We start from the raw sequence: 23,331 nt of genomic DNA on the forward strand, positions 1-23,331 counted from the left end.
AGCTTATAAGAAGTGCAACAAATGCGGAGCAATATAAAAGTGCCGGTAACTTTCAAAGGATGACCCCGAATAGAGTATCTGTTGCAATAGGGACACGTAGAGAATTTCTCAAGCAGGTTCCGGAGAAACAGCCTCCCAAGCCTCCAATTGTGCCGCGTAGACAGAGGAGGTGGCCTCGTACAGACTGTCTCAGGATGATGCTGACCGGGAAAACTGGCTGTGGAAAAAGTGCCACTGGGAACACTATTTTGGGCAAAGAATGTTTTACTTCAAAGATTGCTCAAAAGTGAGTAACCAAGTATTGCCAAAAAGGAACAGGAGAGATCGATGGGCGCTCTGTTGCTGTGGTCGACACCCCCAGTTTGTTCGACACAGCTCTGTCATATGATGAAGTTCAACGTGAGCTTGTGAAATGCATCAGAATGTTGGCTCCTGGACCTCATGTTGTCTTACTGGTGCTGCGGATCGGCCGATTTACACAAGAGGAAAAGGATACTGTGGAACTGATCAAGGAGTTTTTTGGCAAGCAAAGCAGAAGATTTCATCACTGTTTTATTCACCAGAGGTGATGAACTTGAAGACCAGAGAATTGAGAGTTACATAAAAGAAGATGAAGATAACTCCTTAACAAGACTGATAACTGAATGCGAAGGAAGATACCATGTCTTCAATAACAAAGATCAACAGAATCGTACTCAAGTCAGCCAACTCCTGACCAAAGTTGAGTCAATGATAAGGAAAAATGGTGAGGGCTACTACACCTCAGATTTGTGGGACCTAGGAAGAAAACATCAAGAAGAAATGTCAGAAAAGGAAAGAAACTTAAAAAATGAAAAATGGAGGAGAAGAAGAGGACGTTCGAAAGGGAAAGGAGAGAAGAGCAGGAAAGGAGCAAGAAAATGCAAGAGGGATTAAAAAAAACTGTGGGAGCAAAAGCTTAAATCTCTGGAAAAAAAATATCTCAAAGTCTACGAAGAAAAGATTGCCCGAGAGGAAGAAAACAAGGACGAACAATATCAGGAAGGGGATATAATCGGAAGTGAATATGAGGACATTAAGGAAAAAGGAAGGGAAGAAATAATGAAGAAAAATGAAGACACAACATTCAGAAAGGTGCTTGACGACAAGAAAGAAAAGGAAATGGAGGATCTGAAGCAGCAACAATACAAAAAATGACGTGATGATTATGCTGCTTAGTAGGAACAAAGTTTACGGGAGAGACCTAAAGAAATTGAAGAACAAACAAGAAGAAGAAATGAATGAGTTGAAGTTGAAACATTTGTTGCACAACAGAGAACATAAACAAATCAGTGACCTAGAGAAAACACATGAAAGGCAATTAAACAACTGGATAGAGGAACATTTCAAGAAAGCAGTCGAAGACAAGGGATGTAACATTTTATGAGATGTTTTTGCAATGCTCCTCCATTGGCATACCTACCTTCATTTTCATGCTGATGACAAACAGCTTTACCTCTCCACACAAACTATTTCCGTAGCGACACAGTCCACCCTCACCACCTGACAATAAAACATGGATGCAAAAAAAATATTTCAAACTAAACTGCAACAAATCTGAAATTCTTCACCATCGGCCCAAACTCACTTACTCTACCAAAGATGCTCTACTTAATATCAAGAGCTCTATTCTAAAAACCTGTACTTATGTCCGTAAGCCTTGCATTGCTCTAGACCCCACTCTCTCCATACTCTGCGCTTTTACCACAACAGGAAAACTGCCATCTTCCACTCAAGCAACATTGCCCGTAACCAACCCTTTATGTCCTTCACAGCTGAAACTGAGAGCTATGCATTCATTACATCCAGACTTGAGCATTCAATGCATCCAGAGCATTCAATGTTTTACCTGCTTACATTCTAAAAAAACTAAATGATATCCAAATCTCTACTGCCTGCATTCTCAGTTCCAACCGCTGTTCTTTTCCCCTATCCTCAATGACCTCCACTGGCTGCCGATAATATACAGCATATACATATACAGTTCAGTAACAGGCGGACCGCGGTCCGGATCCGGACCCAGGCGCCGACCTATACCTATACGGACCTATAATTAAGGGTGCACATAACTTTTACGCAGGTTCGCACGCGCGGCAAAAGTCACTTTTGTCACTGCGCGCCTTTGCGTACCTGATAGGTCATCAAAAACAAAACACATATTTTGTCTACACGTGTTTCTTGTCAACACTCAGTGGATTAAACTATTAGACATGTCCAAAAAACAAAAAGCCATTAAGCAGCCTCTTTGGCGTTTCGCTCCCTGCAAAAAATCTTCGGATGTTCTTGGACTGATTGAACTTGAGCTGGCCGAGCCGTGCAACGGAGCTGTGAAGCTTTACAGGAGGCAGGCTTAGATCACTGGACGACAGAGTTGGTCGCCGTGTGCACAGACAGGGCTGCTGTAAACGTTGGTATGTAAAACAGAATTGTACCAAAACTACGCCAACTGGCTCCGGAGGGAGACTCCCCTGTGCACACTCTTTGCCCCGTGCACACACCGGAGAACTGCCCCAAATTAGCTGATCGCAACGTTCCTTAATGTGAGACTTTTAATTGATCTGTGGTCAAGCTGCTGCAGTTTTATTTACAACAAGGTGGAGCAAAACACACAGCTGCAAACTTAATCAGGGTGTTAATGGAAGAGTTTGAAATCAGACAGAGGTGGAAGAAGTACACAGCACTTGTGGAGCAACACTCTGTTACAGTAAAAGTCCTGCATTCACAACGTGACTCAAGTAAAAGTAGTCAGATCTTGTACTTGAGTAAAAGTAGGAGTACCAGAGTGTAGGAATACTCTGTTGCAAGAAAAGTCCTGCATTCAAAATGTTCCTCAAGTAAAAGTAGAAAAGTATTCTCATCAAAATATAGTGAAAGTAGCGACAGTAAAAGTAGTGATTGCACAGATTGGTCCATTTCAGAATAATATATATGATATGTTCTTTAATGATTGATCATGAAAGTGTTCTCAAAGCTGGTAAAGGTGCAGCTAGTTTGAATGACTTTGTATAGCTTGTGAATTTACTCCAGGTGGAACTAAAGTCTGAGTCAAGACTTGATTATATTTCACATCATTCATCCACATCTGTAATGTAACTAAAGGTATTAAATACATGTAGGGGAGTAAAAGTACACATTTTACCTCTGAACTGTAGTGGGGTAGAAGTACAAAGTAGCATAACATAGAAATACTCAAGTAAAGTACAAGAATATCAAAATTGTAGCTAAGTACAGTACTTGAATAACTTAGTTACTTCCCACATCTGAAATCTGATATGACTTCAAGTCATGTGATAATTTCTTAGTATTTGATCCTTCAACTTAACTTCACAGTTTTGGCAACAAGTTTTTGAGAAAGTAAATAAGGGAGGCTTAAACAGGGACAGAGAGGTGCATCTGCAGCATCTTCACCATCTACCATGCGAGAAGTGTAAATAGAGGACAGTGAAGGAGACACTGAGGAGGACAGTGAGGAAGACTGTTGCATATCCACAGTATTTGACTGTATATCTGTATAGTTCAATGTTAATTGACAATACATATTCTTGTTTTTGAATTGTACTTTCTTTACTTGATTGGCAGTCAGTTGTTGATTACATGCAAACGTTGATAAAGCTACAGGCTACTTCAATATATATCACACTAATTCATAAAGCAAGTTAGACATTTTGATGTTCCGGACCTTTGCATGGGGAGATTTTCTCTAACTGGACCTCGTTGAAATTTAATTGAATACCCCTGATATACAGGATTGAAATATTACTCACAGCAAAGCCATCAACAACCTTGCCTGTAGCTGAAAATGGATGCATCAAGATCACATATATATTTTTTTGTTACACTAGGGATGTCTTTTTTTTACACAATAATTACAGTTAGCAAATATCCAAGCTCACAGTAAATATTTTTGTGTTATTCTTTTGTTCAGTCATGTTTATAATAACAGACAGTTCTTACTGCTTTCACTTCAATATGTGAAAGTATACATCCCTTATTTATTCATTTATAATGTGGATTCTCCGCACAATGTGTTTTTTTATTGATCATGTTGCGTATTTTTTGTGCTATTTTGTTTTTTGATTTGTGTTTTGTGTACGGCGACCTTGAGAGTCTTGAAAGGCGCCTTTATAAATAAAATGTATTATGAATATTATTAATATGCAAATATACTGTTTTGTTACCTTTACACGCTTTAACATCAGGGAAAATGTTTCATAAATGTTTGAATTGTTTTCCAAGAGCTGATACACAAACATCTATAAGCATGTTTTACAAAGTACTATGATGTTGTTCGGATTTGACCACACAATATTTGAAAATTATTTCTTATTAAATTTACAGAGGGTAATGATTGAATACTTACTAATGTGCTGTACATAAATGTGGCAGAGCTGCAGCTTACTTGTTGAATAATTGGATTACATTTGCTGCACTTATTTTTTAATATCCGCTGCCAATGTTGCCTATTTTTTGGGTAAAAACACAGGTTTTTTTTTAGGTGTCATACTGTATTTCATTATAAAGGTTTATTGTCTTTAAGTGCGTGCCGGGTATATGAACATACTGCCATGCCGTGTCTTCTGTTTTCTTACTTACACTCATAGCTGTGAAGTGCAGTGGACTTGTTTGTAACACCAACCTTTTGACAGTGGATTCTACACCAGTTTTGTACACTTTTATATTAAAGATCACTAACAAATGACTACATTTTTTAAATATAAAATGTCTCTGATTGTATACATAGTGTGTGTGGAGAGATGAAAAGATTGAGTATTACGAATGTCTTTTTTAAAAATCTTTAATACATTTTAGGTCAACCAGAATCGTAATCAATCAGTGAAACAGCATTTAATGCACGTTTAAAGACGCAATCCTGCGGGGGTCTCAGGTAGTATTTTATCCAATGCCTTATTTGGTCAAAAGGTCTGCTTTAAAGCAGTGGGGATAAGATTTTCTTTCTCCCGTTTGTTTGTTTTTTTGCTAGGAGATCTAAGGAGCTGAGTGACATTGTCGGATGTGTGATAGCATCAAATATTTTTCCAGGAAAGCAGTTGTTTCTGAAACAGTTCTAAATTGGTTTGAATCCTACTTAAAGTGGACCTATCATGCTATATTTGAATAATATAGTGTAGGACCATACCTATATAAGGCATATTTATACTTTTTATTTTTCAAAATACCAAACAGATCATGCATTTTAGCCATTCCTCATTTCGCTCAATTTAACACTGTCTTTTCATGGGCTGATTCTGTGAGAACAGCACCATCTACAGGCCTGGCATATGTACTACAGCGTCTCCAGCGCTTTCGAATGGCAATGTCCGTGGCTGTCTCCTCCTGATTGGTGGAGTTGGCCCAATAGCCGTAGCGCCACTTCTGTGATGTCATAGAAGTGTTCAAATCTGGATCAGTCTGTATCAGATCCGTTGCAGCCCCTTTTTAAGAGATTTGGGTATGGAGGAAAATAGAGAGGGTTGTGTTTTCTGACACTTGGTGAGTTCCCTGGAACACCGGGGACACATATTCATGTATAAAAGACATACAAAAGTGCATTTTGCATGATAGGTCACCTTTAAAGGACAGAAAAAAATAGGTTTCTATAGGTAAATACACATCTGAGTTGACAAATATGACATGTGGGGTACCTCAAGGCTCCATCTTGGGGCCTCTTCTCTTTTCAACATCTACATGTTACCACTGACTCAGATATTGAAAAACTACAAAATAAGTTACCATAGCTATGCGGATGACACACACATTTACGTAACCATTCACCAGGAGACTATGCTCCAATTCAGACACTGAGTAAGTGCACAAATCAATGACTGGAGCAAGTGCACAAATCAATGACTGGATGTGTCAGAACGTTCTCCAATTAAACAAAGATAAAACTGAGGTAACGGTTTTTGGAGCCAAGGAAGAATGTATAAAAGTTTGCGCCGAGCTTCAGTCTGCAATGTTCAAAACAACAGATAGAGCCAGAAATCTAGGTGTAGTCATGGACTCCGACCTGAGTTTCAACAGTCACATTAAAACAATTACTAATTGAAATAATCAGCTTACTATCACCTAAAGAACATATCTAGGATTAAAAGACTAATGTCACAGCAGGATTTGGAAAAACTTGTCCATGCTTTTATCTTCAGTAGACTTGACTACTGCAATGGTGTCTTAACAGTTCTCACTAAAAAATCTATTAGAAAGCTGAAGCTAATTCAGTCCTCACTGACACTAAGAAAATGGATCACATCACTCCTGTTCTGAAGTCTTTACACTGGCTTCCTGTGTGTCAAATAATTGATTTCCAAATATTGCTGCTGGTTTATAAAACTTTGAATGGTTTAGGCCCAAAATACCTTTCTGATCTTCTGATAAATTATGAACCATCCAGATCACTCAGGTCTTCAGGGACTGGTCAGAGTTATTTAACAGGAGCCAATATTGTATCTTTAATGTGTACCATATATTTGTCCTCTATACCTGTCCCGAGCTACACTTCCCTGCCATTTGAGTATTTTCAGATTTTTCCTGGATATGCATGGTTAATTCAATTCAAGGAGAAAGAGACACGTTTCTCAACCACACCTATTCCACTCTTCAGCAAAGTTCCGAAAAAGGAGACAATGGAAAGTCCCCTGGTTTCCCATAAGTTGTCATACTATTTCACTTGTTTTCATCCACCAATAGTTTCTGTTGCCAGGTTGTTGGCCCAGCCCCTTAGTTGTTGGCATACTAAGCCTTGAATGCTTTGAATTCATTTTTGAGCTGCGGCTTCAGATGTGGCAAAACAAGATATTCCTTTCTGGTGAGTAGATCTAACAGATGATAAATGCGACTGGTTATGAGATTTATAACAATGCACATAATAAAACGTATTAAGGTTCCCTAGAACCAACAACTTAGATTAATCAAAACAGTTTATTGATATCTGAACATGTTTAACGTTCAGGCATGGGGATCTGACATACCACACTGCTTCACTTTGAATTTGGACAGTATGCTGTAACACAAGATATGATATGACTTCCAGCAACAATAGGATCAACTGCAATTAAAGATACAACAACTTCAGGTAAGTGTAGCATAGTTTGGCGATGGGAGGAGAGAATACTGTAAAGAAGAGAAATGTAGTAACCTGAAACAAAGCCAACCTTTTATTATGAAAACAATATAATTTGTTATGTTTAACTATTCAACATATTCCGTATATTTAAGACATATTTAATGCACAAGTTACACATTCAAATGTATTGAACTGAACCCACTTTTTGCTGTTTATATAATACACTATGGTCATATTTATATCTAAAACAATGAATGCACACATATACCCTTAGGAAACTTTCTAATATTGTATTTCGCTATGAATAAACCACAGACTATTTAGATATTTGAACATTGTTAATTTATACATTCACAAATGAACATGGTTGGCTGATAGTCTAACATACAAGTGTTATTGAGATAAATATGTTATCCCATTAGGACTGTATATTGTCCACCAGTTTGTGAACTACCCAGAATAACCAGAATATTGTTTCTGAAAATAACAATGCCTGTAAGGTTTTTTTTATGCCGGAACAGGCGCAACTACAAGTGGAATTCCTCTATCACAAAATGAAGAAATCAGCTTGTGGTAAGTCCAATTGGATTCATGAAATAAATATGTTCTGTCATTGATAAGACATTTTTTAATGAAATGCATGACATGATCAGAAATGAATTGACAAAGTAGAATGTTGGCGGTGGGCCAAAGTTGGTATAAAACGATTGCTGGCTGAGAGAATTTATAGTAACTGAGTAATAATCCACAATAATGTGGATATTATCCTATCTAGTGAGTTTTAATGTTCATAAACAGAACTTTGCATTATCAAGAGTTCCGAGGAATGCTTTGGTTTTGTTCTTTCTACAAGTTGCATTGATAAAAACTAAAACATATTTTACTATGAACAAAAAGGGAACAGACTTACAGATGTAGCACTTCATTTCAGACTCCAGCTTACAGGTTCCTGCCTACGACCTGCCAAAGACCAGTATAGAGGAATGTTAAGCCCTCCCACTATTTTCCAAGAGGGCGTTGCCAGATTTTCAATTCCAGGTTTTAACCAGGAGATTGCGCTTCATTCACAAATACAGAAAGACAAGTTTCATGGACTTTCAGTTGTGTTTTGAAGAGCATTTGAACACATCAATATTTTAGATCAACTAAAGTAAATCTAATCTTGTAATTCAATAATATATAGTCTTTATATATTAAATAATCATAATAATAATGTAAATGTTTACATTACACTTCTTTATTTGTTATGCTCATACTTTTACCTTTACAATCGTTTGCTTTAATATGCAGTATATTTGTTGTATATTTTTGTGTTTGCTTCCTCCTGCTCCCTTTCGGACACATAATGTATGATTTATTATTATTATTAATATGAAGATATTATTAAGATAAGATAAGATGTTACTTTATTGATTGAACATTTTAGTTTAGAATGTGCTGTCCCACGGTAATTCAGAAGGCTCACAGGTCACATTCCGACCATTATTTAAAACAATAGGTGCTTTCACACCGTCTACAGTTTGATTTGTATAGAGGGAGCTCTGTGGCCAGTGTTCGAATTACCCATTTGCTTTCAGGGGAGCCCTATTATTCAGTGCACATCCTGCTACTAAATATATCACACGCACGCTCTGTTGACTGGCGCAGCAGCAGTTGAGTAAAGTTGGAACGATATTGGCAGATTCAGATTTCACGGATCCATAACTCATGAACAAAACGTTATTCAGACAAAAATGACGTCTCCTAAGTACCGTGGTAAGGTTGACAACGAACTACATTTTTATCAAAAAAAGCCAATACGTGCTGTCCTCCAAACTGGAAACATTACATTGGTCTCTATCCGCAGCCGGAGAAGAAATGAGTGCTCAGGGACCGTCTGCAAAGTAAAACTCTGAAAAAAGAGAATACAATAATATTCAATCACTATTATACAGCTTATTACTACCAAACTCACTAAACACATCAATAGTCTCATGTTGGTCAGACTACAGCAGAGAGTTTGGAAGAATGTGCTTTTGAATAATTTTGGTGAATATTTCTAATGTAAAATCTTAAATAAATATGGCATCATGTTCAATAACGTTACTATTATACAGTATATTTATACCAAACTCACTACACACATCAATAGTCTCCTGGTGGTCAGACTACAGCAGAGAGTTTGGAAGAATATGGTTTTGAATAATTTTGGTGAATATTTATAATGTAAAATCATGGCATCATTTTCAATAACCGTCTATACCTCCTGGATCATCCTAGACGGCACACAAGAGCAGATGGCCAGGCAAGAGCTAAAAAAGGTGAGTGAAACTGATTATTCAAAGTATTTGCATCCCTTTAGTACTGTAGGCTTGAGAAAGGAGACTGAACTGTGTCTACAGGCAACTTCCAGCGTTATTATAATCATGCAGTTTTTTGGAGACATTTGTGTTGTTTTTAACCAATACATTTAGAATATAAGCTCCCCTTTTTTTCTTGTTCCTGTTGAGAAAAATAAAAAATGAATACTGTGTAAATGAAATTATTGTTTTGCACCTGTATATTATAGAAAATAACACTTATGTTTACATATTCTCTAGGTTTTTCAGGTCACATTTGATCTATATGATGGAACCATTGGATTTGTCAATATAAGAAATCAAAACCAAACCATATTCTTCAAAACTCTCTGCTGTAGTCTGACCACCAGAAGACTATTGATGTGTGTAGTGAGTTAGGTAGAAATATACTGTATAATAGTAACGTTATTGAAGATGATGCCATGTTTATTGAAGATTTTACATTATAAATCTTCCCCAAAATTATTCAAAAGCACATTCTTTCAAACTCTCTGCTGTAGTCTGACCAACATGAGACTATTGATGTGTGTAGTGAGTTTGGTAGAAATATACTGTATAATAGTGAAGTGATTGAAGATGATGCCATATTTATTGAAGATGTTACACTATAAATATTCCCCAACATTACTCAAAAGCACATTCTTCCAAACTCTCTGCTGTAGTATGAGCATCAGGAGACTATTGATGTGTGTAGTGAGTTTGGTAGTAATACTGTATAATAGTGAAGTGATTGAATATTATTGTATTCTCTTTTTTCGGTGTTGCACTTTGCAGACGGTCCCCGAGCACTCGTTTCTTCTTCTAATATCTAACCTTACTTGAGTAAAAGTAGAAGTACTCAGGTCTTGTACTTGAGTAAAAGTAGAAGTACTCAGATCTTGTACTTGAGTAAAAGTAATAGTACAAGAGTGTAGGAATACTCTGTTATAGTAAAAGTCCTGCATTCAAAATGTTCCTCAAGTAAAAGTAGAAAAGTATTCTCATCAAAATATAGTGAAAGTAGCGACAGTAAAAGTAGTCATTGTGCAGATTGGTCCATTTCAGAATAATAGATATGATATGTTTTATAATGATTGATCATGAAAGTGTTCTCAAAGCTGGTAAAGGTGCAGCTAGTTTGAATTACTTTGTATACTAAAGGGTAGCTTGTGGATTTACTCCAGGTGGAACTAAAGTCTGATTTAACACTTGATTATATTTCATATCATTCATCCACATCTGTAAAGTAACTAAAGGTATTAAATACATGTAGGGGAGTAGAAGTACACCATGTACCACTGAACTGTAGTGGAGTAGAACAACAAAGTAGCAAAACATTGAAATACTTAAATAAAGTACAAGTATCTCAAAATTGTGCCCAAGTATAGTACTTGTTGAGTTTATGAACTTAGTTACTTTACACCATGTGGCTATAAAGATAGAAAGACTTAAGCCTTGCACAGAGGCATGAAAATACATTTTCAAAATGCTCAACAGTGCTGCCTAAATTATAAACTGACTGCTACACAATTTAAAATAAATGCTTTTATATATTTCTATTAGATGTGACTCTTTGGCGTTTCTGTTATTATTAACACTGCTGCTTTAGTTGTTCTGACTGCTAAAATCCTCTGTCATTCCGTGGGGTGGGGGAGCCTGGGGCTCGGATCCTTGTCACCTTTTTCATACCTGATGAGTTTGCATCCCTGTATGTTAAAAAGCCTCAGTTTTTAATAAAAACATCTCAGGTCAGTAACACTCAAAGCTAAATGTGCAATACCATGTTCAGCTATGTTACTATTTATAATGTTATTGTTGTTACATCAGAAGATGTACATATTGAAATGATTTCTTAACTTACAGTAGGCTATTTTTTACAATGTGTGTTGGAAGGATTTATTAAATTACTATGAATATTGTCATTGTTGAAGGCTTTTAGAGAAGGGTGAACTATAAGCCTGACTTACATAACATTTTTTACCTAAAAACATAAAAGCCACAATAAATAAATCACAATTATTCTAGTTATTTTTACCTCCTGTATTGCTTTCAACCCACCAGCTTTTATGGTGTTGTTACGTAACTAACTGTAAGCTTGTCACATACAGTCTATGGTCACTCAGAGTAACCTCCAGTTAATTTAGCTGCTGGAGAAGAAAGATCAGGGGGGGAGGGGGGAGAGAGCTGCCGTTTCATTCAGACTGTTTAAAAAACGGTAACAACGGACTATTTTTCTTAGCGGATGCATGTCAATTTAAATCAATACATACAACTATTTTTTAAATCAATACAAACATTTTCTAAATCCATAAAAGCATTTAAATTAATATTGGGAGTCATGTCGTTACTTTGTTGAGAATGTGGCCATGTAATAAGCGGGATAATTTGCAGCGACTTGTTCCTGATGGGGAAAATAACACCCGTCATGCAGATGAGGATCCCTCCGCTACGCTTTGGGATCCTGATCGACCGACAAAGCTCCATTAAAATATAAATATTTTTGGTGAATTACTGAGTTTAGGCATGTTAATAACGTTTTAATGAAGTTGAATACAGTATATTCATATGTGTCAGTGATTTCATGTCAATTCGGCGAACATAAACATAAATGATCGTGGTGAAGATGATGATTAAATTAGGATTAAAAATCGAGAGCCGGGCTGCATGTCCTCCCGTTGTTTTTTTTCGACTAAACAACATTATTTTGTTAAATAACAACAGGGTGATGTTTTGTAAATGATTACATGTCTCTTATTTAGCACAGAGTATGATATCCGTGACATATGGATCTTAACAAAGTTTCGCTGTACATCCAACGTACTGTATCTGACTTTATTTCACATGAGCTCCAGTGTGGAACCCCACTGCACCCCCTGGTGGATCAATGATCCATTGCAGCTGGCTTCATTATAATTACATTTATCTATCAAGGGGGCGGTCTCAAGTCAAGCTGGAGGTTTTCCCTTGAGCGAGGGCAGATCACGTACAAATCACGGCCCTCGCGTTTCAAACCGTCTGAAATGAATCGCTACATCTGTAATGGGCTATAAAGACTGTTTCCAAAATTGAGATTGAACAAAATTATAATAATAATAATAATAAAGATGCATGCTAAAATGTAGTGTAGCAAGGAATGAAGGCACCCTTCATTCTGTGTTTTGTAATCTGAGTTTCTCTGTGACGCCCTGCCATTTTAAATGGTTCAGTGTGCATTAGTTCAGTGTGAGTCACCCTGGCTAGCTAATGTCACTGCTGTTGTTTGCCCTCTAGTTGTTGTTAACGCCCTTAGCTGCCAGCCGCAGGCAGCTACAGATGTAGCACTTAATTTCAGACAGTTTGAAACGCGAGGGCCGTGATTGGTACGTGATCTGCCCTCGCTCAAGGGAAAACCTCCAGCTTGATTCGAGACCGCACCCGTGATAAATAAATGTAATTATAATGAAGCCAGCTGCAATGGATCATTGATCCACCAGGGGGTGCAGTGGGGTTCCACACTGGAGCTCATGTGAAATAAAGTCAGATACTGTACAGTACGCTGGATGTACAGCGGAACTTAATGTTGTTTAGTCTAAAAAAACGAACGGGAGGAAATGCAGCCCGGCTCTCGATTTTTGATCCTAATTTAATCATGATCTTCACCACGATCATTTATGTTTATGTTTGCCGAATTGACATGAAATCACTGACAAATATGAATATACTGTATTCAACTTCATTAAAACGTTATTAACGTGCCTAAACTCAGTAATTATACGATCATGTTCTGATAATGATGACGCAATAGCCCCGCCTCTCCCCACCTCTGCTGCTCAGCCCCGCGTCAAAGTAAACTGCACACTGAATTCAGATTATTTATCTTTCTCTCGATATGGACATAAACGCGAGTGAAGTCTAATCTGACAGGACGGAGACATGCAGCTCTGCTCACCTGCAGCTCCTCCCGCTGTGATGCAGCGGGGAACGGAGTAAAACACACACTTCAGTCAGATCTTCGCCCTTAGCTATTTTAATTACCTCTCGAACTACTTAAACTAGTTATAAATATGTTTATTTTTACTGTCGGCCAGGTCACTCATTACTGGATCAGCTGCTGCATGAGACAGACACTGACGCTGTCTGAAGAGAGGGAGGAAAAAGAGAGGCTCCGTGTATTTTATTATTATATAGAGTCGTTATTCATTTGTTTTAAAGCTCAATAAATAACAAAGAAAACCTTTGACCGGCACTTTTTATAATTTTGTCTGGAAGATTTAAACTTTAATACACGTTGACCTCTGCCCCATGGATGGATAATAAGAACTGTATACAGCGTGGGAGGCGGGGCCTCATTCATTCCTATGAGAGTTGCTTGGCGCATGATGATAAAATGGCCCAACTTTTGAGAGAGCGAAACGTCACAGATTACCCGGCATGCCTGAGAAGTACCCGTATGTGCGCTCATAGCGCATGCGCAACTTTAACCAAAATGCAAAGAATTATTGCACTGTATTTATATATTTATATTAATATATATATATATATATATATATATATATATATATATATATATATATATATATATATATATATATATATACAGTGCAATAAGCTTCTTAGTGCAAGAAGTAGCTACAGGGACGTTAATCTAACGTCGGTAATATTAACTTTATTTAATACAACATTTACGGTACAAGATTTAATCATACAGCCTATGTAGTATAATATTTTACAAATGAGGAATTACAGCAAACATGTGCAATATATCCATTATCACAGTTCCGTGGGATGGCACTGACGATATGGGTCCGTTGTTATTGTGCATCCATGGGTAAAGATAAACGCATGTAGTGCTGAACCTGCTGAACACGTAACATGAACGTTCCGGGCGGCGCGGTCCCGTGGGTTAGATGCGCGTTCATAATGCAGAGGGATATAACTCTCAGAATAATGTTATTAGCACATTTTTACAACTTGAGGAACGAATGTTTTTTATTAGGGCGAAACAAGTGTTCATACTGGGTGGTTTATTTAGTTTAAAAAAAATTATCCAACGATTTACAGACCATTCTTTCCCCATGTAAGTCAATGGGAAAAAGTGTTTCCGGGCCCAGCAACTTAAAGGAAGTGTAGTACCGCCGTTTGGCCACGACGAATATTCTACTCAGAGTCCGGCGCACTTCCTGGTGGCTTGCTCGGCCCCCACCTCAGAGAATAAACAGAAGGGTAAGCATGACAACCATGCTTCTTCGCTAATTTTATGCCACTGGTCCGTGGTCAGGCCTGGGAACCGACGGGAGACACTGGATTCAAGTGTCTGCCTCACATTGAGGGGAAGGGGCATTTCCCCTTTGCTTCCGCTCCAGTTTGTGATTCTGACCATGTTCTCATAGGTTTCAAATGGCAACATGGTCATGAACATATCCCGCTATTAGAATGCAATTTTTTAAAACATAGGGTGCTACATAACACACTTTCAGGAAAAGTCACGGACTGGGAGACTTTAATATTTTATTGAAAAAAGTTACATTGCACACACACCACATCACACAAATTGACCCGATTGGCGGTTCTAGTGTTAAATAAACTCACTAATTAATGAAACCAGTTCAATACGCATTATTCTTATCATTCTTTATGAGCGCAGAAAGTCTTAAAATCAGACGGCAGGCAGTTACAGGTGTGTGTGTGTGTGTGTGTGTGCGTGTGTGCCTTATGTGCCATCCCCCCATGTGAATCACACGAAGCTCTGATCACCTATGATAAATGGGCCACACCTAATCGCTGGCTATTCAGCCACAGAGCTCCCTCTATGCAAATCAAACTGTAGACGGTGTGAAAGCAGTGAGGCCTGTGAAGACACCATTGCAGTAGTCGAGTCTACTGAAGATACAAGTTTAAAATCAGACCTGTTTTTTAAATGAAATCTGATGGCAGGCAGTTAGCTGTGATCACCTATAAGGCTTGAAGTTACTTCAGATGCTGAAATATTTTTATTTTTCAAGTATAAACATACAGTATACAACAGATATACATGCATACAAATTATAACATCACATTTATGTTCTTAATTTTACAAATAGGACAGAGGGTGCAGCACAAACAGTACGAAACAAATAGAGAGCTTTCTGAACATCAGCAGGAGAGGACTCTTTCAAGACACTAGTAAATACTGAAATGAACATTAAATGTCCTCTTAAAATGCAAGTTTCTTCGTGACACTTCCAACATAAATGGAATTCTCACTAACCTAAAACATTTTATTTTTTTTAAAACATGTCACTGTAGAGACACAAAATACTTGAACATACAAATGAACAATACCAAATTGAGCTCACTTTCTACACTCTTTGATGATCTACCTCCTACCTAGTTTGTTTTTTAGTCCATGTATTTTGGCAGAGGCTTGGTCTGGCTGTATCTTCGTAACAACCCTCTGGATAAACTCAAATGAATATTTCATTTCCAGAGTATACTGAAGATTGAAGCAATATATTAGTCCAAGAAGCATCGCAAAGCCACATCTTTCAGGTTGTGGAGCACAATTGTCTCCTCGACCACAACTGCCACATTGAAAATCTGCTGAGGAAAGGCATCCCATTCACCTTCGTAGCCTATGAGTAGACCAACTTGCATCACCTTCATGGCTTCCTCGAGAGTGTCTCCATGAGCCTTAAAAAAGGAGAAATAAAAGTGAGCTCAGTTTACTACAAGTACTTTTTCTCTACAAAGCTAATTAAGAGGCTTCTGCTATAAACATAGAAGCTAAAATCTACAGTTCACAGTGTAAAAGTGCAATGTGATGGAACATCATTTCAACTGCTTCTCTTTTCACAGTTTGAGCTTTATATTTATTTATGTTATTTAATAGTTACGTTTTCTTGCTGTTTTTGTTTGTATTAAATGTATCATTCTTTATTGCAATTATTTTAGTTAAATTAAGGTAATTGTAAACATGACTTTTGAAGGAAACTTTGGGCACAGGGTGATTTGGGTTGATTTATGTTAAAATGTACAATTACATAAAGTAATTCAAGACAGTTATGATCTTACATCACATATCCTGATGACATTTTCCTGATTTTCGCCAGACATGTAGTGTGATAGTCCCAAGAGAGCAGCAGTCCCCCTCCTCTCATTTGTGTCCTGCAGGACAACAAATGCAGTGGGATATAAACATTTGTAGCAAACAAATGGTGGCTAAATTATGGTCATCAGCATCTCCACTTACATCTTTCTCAAGGCAGTCCAAAAGGCCTTTTAGTGCCGGCTTCTTTCCAGTCCTGGATGCACCTTTGTAGACCTCCAGCAATGCCAGGCCATCAAGTCCATCCAGAAACGATGAAAGCAAGTTCGTAGTGACAATTCTCTGGAACTCTGTCTGAATCTGAGGAGACACAGACATATAGAAAATATTCTACCAACAGTCTGCAACTGTGCATGTTGCCTTCTCATTGTAACTTCAAAACCTGCACAACTTACAAGTCCACTTCATCCAGTTGCAGCAAAACGGAAATCTTTGAAAATCTGTCTGTAATAGAGAACACACATTTAGGTACATTATGAAGCAGGCCTTGATAAAGTAATAAGAACTGAGAACATGACAAAGAATAAGATGCACACAATTACAACAGTCACGTTGCCCATAAACTACAAGCCTTCGCTTTCACAATTACAATATTGTCCCTGAATTCATATGATAAAGACTTAAACAGTGCTTCATTTAAATAAATAAACAACTTGAAATGTTCATCTTTGATTGATGAGGCATATTCAATCTAATAAATTCATGGGATGCATGTAATAATAACAGGGAAAGGTTAGTGTGCATCCACATAGAGCATTTTTGTGTCTACGTCGTGCATGCCAAATATATCAATGAAAAAACTATTATTTGTTTTAACCAAACTTAAAAGAAATTGTACAATGGTTGTAATTGTTGATTATTTGCTTGCAGTTCTTTTCCATAGACTATTCAGTGGATTATTATTGTTTTTTTAGTAATAACTTGACTACCTCTGAAAGCAGAAGTTTAGGAAAAATTATTGTTCATGAATAAATATTATTTATTTTATTGTAATATAAATATCTAACAATTACAACCATTGCACATCTTATTTATTATTGTGGGTGAACAGTAACCTTTCCCTGTGTTATAATTACATACATCCCATTCATTTATTAGATTAAATGACAATAATCTCAAGATCAAGATCAACATTTTTAAGTGCCTTGAGCACCGACTGTTCCCGCTGCTAGAAACGGCTGATATTAAGACACTTCAGTGCGCAAGTCACAGAACGAAATGCATTGTGGGACATGTAGTTTATGGGCACCATAGTTCAATAAAATAAACTAAATATATTCCTTTCTTTTCTATAAAATATTTTCTAAAAAGCAGAAATACAAATTTGTCTCCATTTCAAGAGTGGAACATAGCATTTGTACACAATATAAATGCTATTTCTGAACACAGTTAGCATTTTACTCGTTCAATGGCGCGAGGCACCCCCTCTGTATCTGGGCAGGTTTAGCGTGAGCTGAACCAGAAAAACGTTGCAAGGATAGAATCACTTTAACACTTGCTCGGCCTTAACAAAAAACAATCTTCAAGTCCCCTATACTTATCCACAAATGACATCCATTTCAAAGCCACGGCGGAGGCTAACAAGCTACAATTCTTAGCCGAACAGAGAGCCGGGACACGGCTAATTACTGGCAGGAACACACACAACCTCTCTAAATTAAGCTACAAATATAGGCAGTTACCATTTAAACCTTTTAAAAATTAATTAGCGTCATACATAAGAGTAAGAATACTTGAAACTTATTTATTTAATAAAAGTTTAGATAATCATAATCCTGTAAAGTTAGCTTGGTTAACCGATATTCTCATAACACTGCCCTGAAATAAAATCTCTTTTATAAACATTCAAACACCAGTTAGGTGTGGATTTAACTCCATTTAGCTACTTTTCGTTTTGCCTGAAACCATTTAATATGCAACCACTCACCTGACTTTGCCTGTCCGTCAGTGGTTCATCAGCCGAAATCACTGTCATATCGCTTCACAAAAACGTATTCATCCGCCGCTTAGCTTTTCGTAGTCATCATTCTGTCCGGTGGAAGTTCTTCTTTTGATAATGTCGAATCAAACTTTGTGGTTCACTTGCTGTATATCGTAAAAAAATAAAAAACTCATGTCCCTGTTAAATGCATTAAATTAATGAAAACAACTATGAGACCGGGACTATTTTCACCGGGCAGGAATATGTCAACACTACTGCCATGTTAAGAGGCCATGGAAAGTTTCAGAACATTATTACACATCACAACTCACTGCTCAGTCAAATTGACTTCATAGAATGTAGAGGTCATTGAACTGGCTTACAGAGCTGAGTTGAAATAATAACAACTTATGAAATTAAGTAGAAATTGCATAAATTGATATGTTAAGTGAAAGTAACTTAAAGACAAAAGTTTCAATAACTTAATGATCAAATCCTTTTTTACAGCGGCTCCATAACATAACTGGCAAAAATGTAAGAATTTCATGCATCGGCCTACAGTGGAAAAATGGTTTAATCTGTTGGAATAGAGTATAAATATCAAATATCACTACTTTTCTTCTAAATGAAATGCTGACATTACAAAATGCATGGTTTAATGTAATGTAAACATTTACATTATTATTATGATTATTTAATATATAAAGACTATATTTTCAAATGCTCTTCAAAGCAGTTTCTGTCAACTACGAAAGGCAACATCATTTCTGTATTTGTGAATGAAGCGCCATCTCCTGGTTAAAACCTGAAATTGAAAATCTGGCAACGCCCTCTTGGAAAATAGTGGGAGGGCTTAACATTCCTCTATACTGGTTTTAGGCAGGTCGTAGGCAGGAAGCTGTAAACTGGAGTCTGAAATGAAGTGCTACATCTGTAATAGTCTTGAAGACTTCTGATGTTTTCCGGGTGATCTTATACATTGAAAAGAAACTCAAATGTTGTACAGTTTATGGCTAAAAGATTTTAGAATTTGGGGCAAATTGGCACAATTTCATCGGCATGTACGATATTAAACTAAATATAATTCCCAAATTCATGTGATTGCATTCATCATTACATTATATAACTTTCAAGTGGCTAAATGGAATGGACAGAAGGATAATGGAAAGATGTAACAGCTGCGTCGTCCAAATATTATTTGTATTACATAAAAGCAGGGGTGGGGATTATCTGGCGAGACCATTTGATACGGCCCTCGAGGTAATTTATAAACACACGCGAAAAAGATTTTAAAAAAAAATCTACACCGCAAAAAACTTAAACAAGCGAGTGCCTGTTTTTTCTGGCCAAGGTCAGGGTCCTAGAACACAAAAAAAGCCTAACGTGTCATCACGTGGTATATGTCTCGTCTGACAGGGGTGTAGTGCTGACGGAGAGCACCAGAACGAGGCTCCGGCACTTCAGAAGTTGCAGTACCCATAAGGAGCCGTACATATGCCGTAGTTTTTGCGTGGCCGTGTCTTTAGTTGAAAGCCCAGTGGCGATCTGCTCATCTGTCATACAGTCAATAACTTTGTTGTTATTAGCATCTGGTTAGCTAGCTATGCTAATGAATATAAGAAGCTTTTTTCTACAACCATTGAGGTAAAGGCACATCTTTATATGATCATTATAGTTATAAAAAAATAAGAGAATAAAGTAAACGGGTATAAAATACTGTATGATAGTACAAAAAAGTTGTTATTAATAAACAAGAATACATTTTGAAAGGGGAGTGATTTGTAAAATATCCATAAAGAAAAATAAATCTGCTTACAGTTCTGTTTCATATGGATGTTGAGAGATGTATCAATACATCTCTTCATGTTGCTCTCAAAGTGCACCAGATTGATGCTTTTAACTTCAACATTTAAAAAAAAATCTTCCCGGGGGAGCATGGGGGGGAGGTTAGGTTAGGAAAAAACCTTTCACAATTCTGAAAACTGCAGATGTCTTCAGTCTGCCACTGGAGAGAGTAAGACTTGAGATAAAGAAGTGTGTGGTTCAATGCTCCCCTGGACCAAATGTTCTGCTCCTGTTAGTGAACCCTTCTGATTTTACTGAGCAGGATAGGCAACAAATCAAGTTCTTCATGAACTTCTTTGGACCAGATGCTTTTAAATACCCAATGGTTATCATAACACAAAATTGTGGGCTAGGTAATCCTTCAGTTAATCAACTCATCCAAGACTGTGAACAAAGGCAACATATAATGGACTTTGATGAAGATGATTTTCCTGAGTATGATCACCAAGAACTGATGGAGAAAATGGAGAACATAGTGGATGAAACAGGGGACAATATTTAGTCTACACTGAAGACACAGGTCCCATGGGAGCACCTGAATGCACGAAACCAGCTCTAAACCTGGTTTTGTTTGGGAGACATGGAGGCTGGAAGACTTCAGCATCCAATGTAATTATAGGTCGTACTAAGCGCTTGAACAAACAACACATTTGGTCGTATGAGTTGGAGGACTTCTTGGATCATTATAGTTATAAAAAAACAAGAGAAACAGTTTAAAAGGGGAATGGTTAGTAAAATATCCATAAAGAAAAAAAAATCTGCTTACAGTTCTGTTCCAATGGGTGTTGGGAGATGAATCCATAGATCTTTTTGATGCTTTTAACTTCAATATTAAAAAAAAATCTTCCTGGGGGAGCATGCCCCAGGACCCCCTTAGATGATGTTTGGTCCCCCCCCCACATTTAAATTATGTTCACATGATAGGATACTAAATACATTTGCACACATCTTGTCCATATCTTTCTGTTTTGGTGGTCATGCCACAACCGTGCACGTGCATGCATGCGTGAGTCATAGTGAGTGTCTGCATTTTGGTCCTTTTACACACTCTCTCCAAAGCATAACATAAAAACATTGAAAATAAAACAGAAAGATATCTGGATTAAGAGGTTGCTTTTTCTTTGCACAGCATGAAAGGAAGGCGAAATGAATGGGCTGTGATTTTAGTTTTTTTTTGGAGAGGTTGAGTTCAATAATTTGTACGGCCCTCGGAGGATGTTGTAAAAATTGAAATGGCCCTTGAGAGGAAAAAGGTTCCCCACCCCTGCTGTATAACCTCAAAGAAATATGGTATAGGTTTTCTTATATTTAAAAGAAACAATAACATGTTCAATTTGCATTGGGTTCCCGAATTCCCAAATTATCAATACATATCTATAGCTTCTCCACAAGTAAGCAATGCCCCATAGCAGAATCGGAATAGTTTGTATCTCCAAAAATGATTTCTTGACCGATATTTCAAAAGAATCAGATTTATATATCAACATATTTTTTAGATTTCGGAAAGTGACTCAAGGCTAATGGCAAATAGTAAACAACACAGGACAACCTTAGCTAACCAACTTAGTAGAGGAACAATTTAAACGTTTTACAAAAGACAGAATAAAGATGCATTTTTTAATCAAATAATTGTTTACTGTCTATACGTTAATGTTTGAACCACTTAGAAAAAATGGAAACAGACAATAAATAAATGTGCTCAGTGACTTGTCGAAATGTTAATGCTTTGGATTTTGTCGTTTCACAGCATCTGAACTGAGGATTGTGGTGTTTGGAAAGGAACTTAATGAAAAGACAACACTTAGTAACTTCATCACAACAGAAAAAGAATTTCCTTATCTGAACTTGGAAAAGCAATGTAAAGTCAGCAATGGAGAACGGAGGGGGGAACAACTAACAGTAGTGAAGACCTCAGATGTCTTCAGTCTGCCTGTAGATAAAGTAAGACATGAGATGAAAAAGTGCGTGGCTCTTTGCCCCCCAGGACCAAATGTCCTCCTTCTATTACTAAAGCCTTCTGATTCAACGAAGAGATAGTAACAAATTGAAGTTCATCCTGAATTTCTATGGTCAGATGCTTTAAATACTCAATGGTTATCCAAACAGAAAATGGCGAGGTACAGAATGCTTCTTTAACAAAGTCATCAGAGACTGCAGACAACGGCAGCAAAGCATTGACTTTGAAAAAAAGTGCTTTTACTGAAAACGATATCAAGCGCTGATCAAACAGATGGAAAGATAGTGAGTGACAACAAAGGAGGATATCTACACTTTACTGAAGAAGATGATCCCTATGACAGCATCTTTAACTTGCGATCCCTTCCTAAACTTGGTGTTGTTTGGGAGATTTGGAGACTTAAAGAGTTTAGTGGCCAATGCCATTCTTGGAGAAAGTATGTTTGGTCCACCTTCTGACCTATCAGAGTGTGTTAAACATCAGGGAGAGGGTGTGTGGACGCTGGGTGTACCCTGGTGGAGCTGCCTGCCTTGTATAGAAAACCCCAGGAAGAAGTGATGGAGGAATCATTCAGGTGTATCTCCAGCTGTGGCCCTGAGGGCGGCAATGCCTTCATCCTGGTCCTACCTGTGGGTCCCCTCACTGATGAAGACAAGGGAGAGTTAGAGACCATCCAGAACACATTCAGCTCTCGAGCCAATGATGATTCTGTTCACAGGTCAAGACAGATTTCAATTTTCCATCTGTTGCAAGATATATGAAAGAGAACACACACATCCAGGAGCTCTGTCAGAGCTGTGGAGACCAATTTGTTGTCTTCGAACATGTGTTGCCCACTGTGGAAAAGATGAGAGCTGGTGAATCCAAAGGCTTCACAAAGGAAATGATGGCCAAGCCCAGGTTGAATACGGCAGCAGGACAACATTTTGTACTGAAGACGGCAAGGTTATAAACGCCAGAGGCAGTGGATGCCTCAGGATAGTGCTCATTGGGAAGACTGGTTGTGGAAAGAGCGCAGCAGCAAACACTATTTTGGGCAGAGAATGCTTCAAATCTAAAGCCTGGCGCAAAGTCAGTGACCGAGTTTTGCCAAAAAGAAACCGGAGAGATTGATGGACGGCCTGTTGTAATAGTCGACACCCTCGGCTT

The 23,331-nt window shown here is 37.6% G+C and overlaps 2 protein-coding genes and 1 pseudogene across 6 annotated transcripts in view; 2 read left to right on the forward strand and 1 right to left on the reverse strand.

Moving 5' to 3' along the window:
* prdm6 (PR domain containing 6) overlaps positions 1 to 23,331 on the reverse strand; it is a 157,877-nt gene that overhangs the window by 68,871 nt on the left and 65,675 nt on the right. The window lies entirely within an intron of this gene.
* Positions 60 to 915, forward strand: LOC307042847 (GTPase IMAP family member 7-like; the record flags this gene model as incomplete). Its single annotated transcript, XM_079687012.1, is given in 3 exon segments — positions 60 to 287; positions 291 to 533; positions 535 to 915. Coding segments are annotated over 3 exon segments (852 nt in total).
* The window catches only part of LOC307042848, a 17,411-nt pseudogene continuing 875 nt past the window's right edge, over positions 6,796 to 23,331 (forward strand). The window contains exons 1-6 of the transcript XR_013810676.1: positions 6,796 to 6,820; positions 6,965 to 7,651; positions 21,973 to 22,186; positions 22,332 to 22,342; positions 22,666 to 22,900; positions 23,052 to 23,327. The product of XR_013810676.1 is annotated as an uncharacterized misc_RNA (transcript). The remainder of the gene's footprint in view (positions 6,821 to 6,964; positions 7,652 to 21,972; positions 22,187 to 22,331; positions 22,343 to 22,665; positions 22,901 to 23,051; positions 23,328 to 23,331) is intronic.

Source organism: Notothenia rossii (genome assembly GCF_949606895.1).
Source record: "Notothenia rossii genome assembly, chromosome: 6".
Lineage (NCBI taxonomy): Eukaryota > Metazoa > Chordata > Actinopteri > Perciformes > Nototheniidae > Notothenia > Notothenia rossii.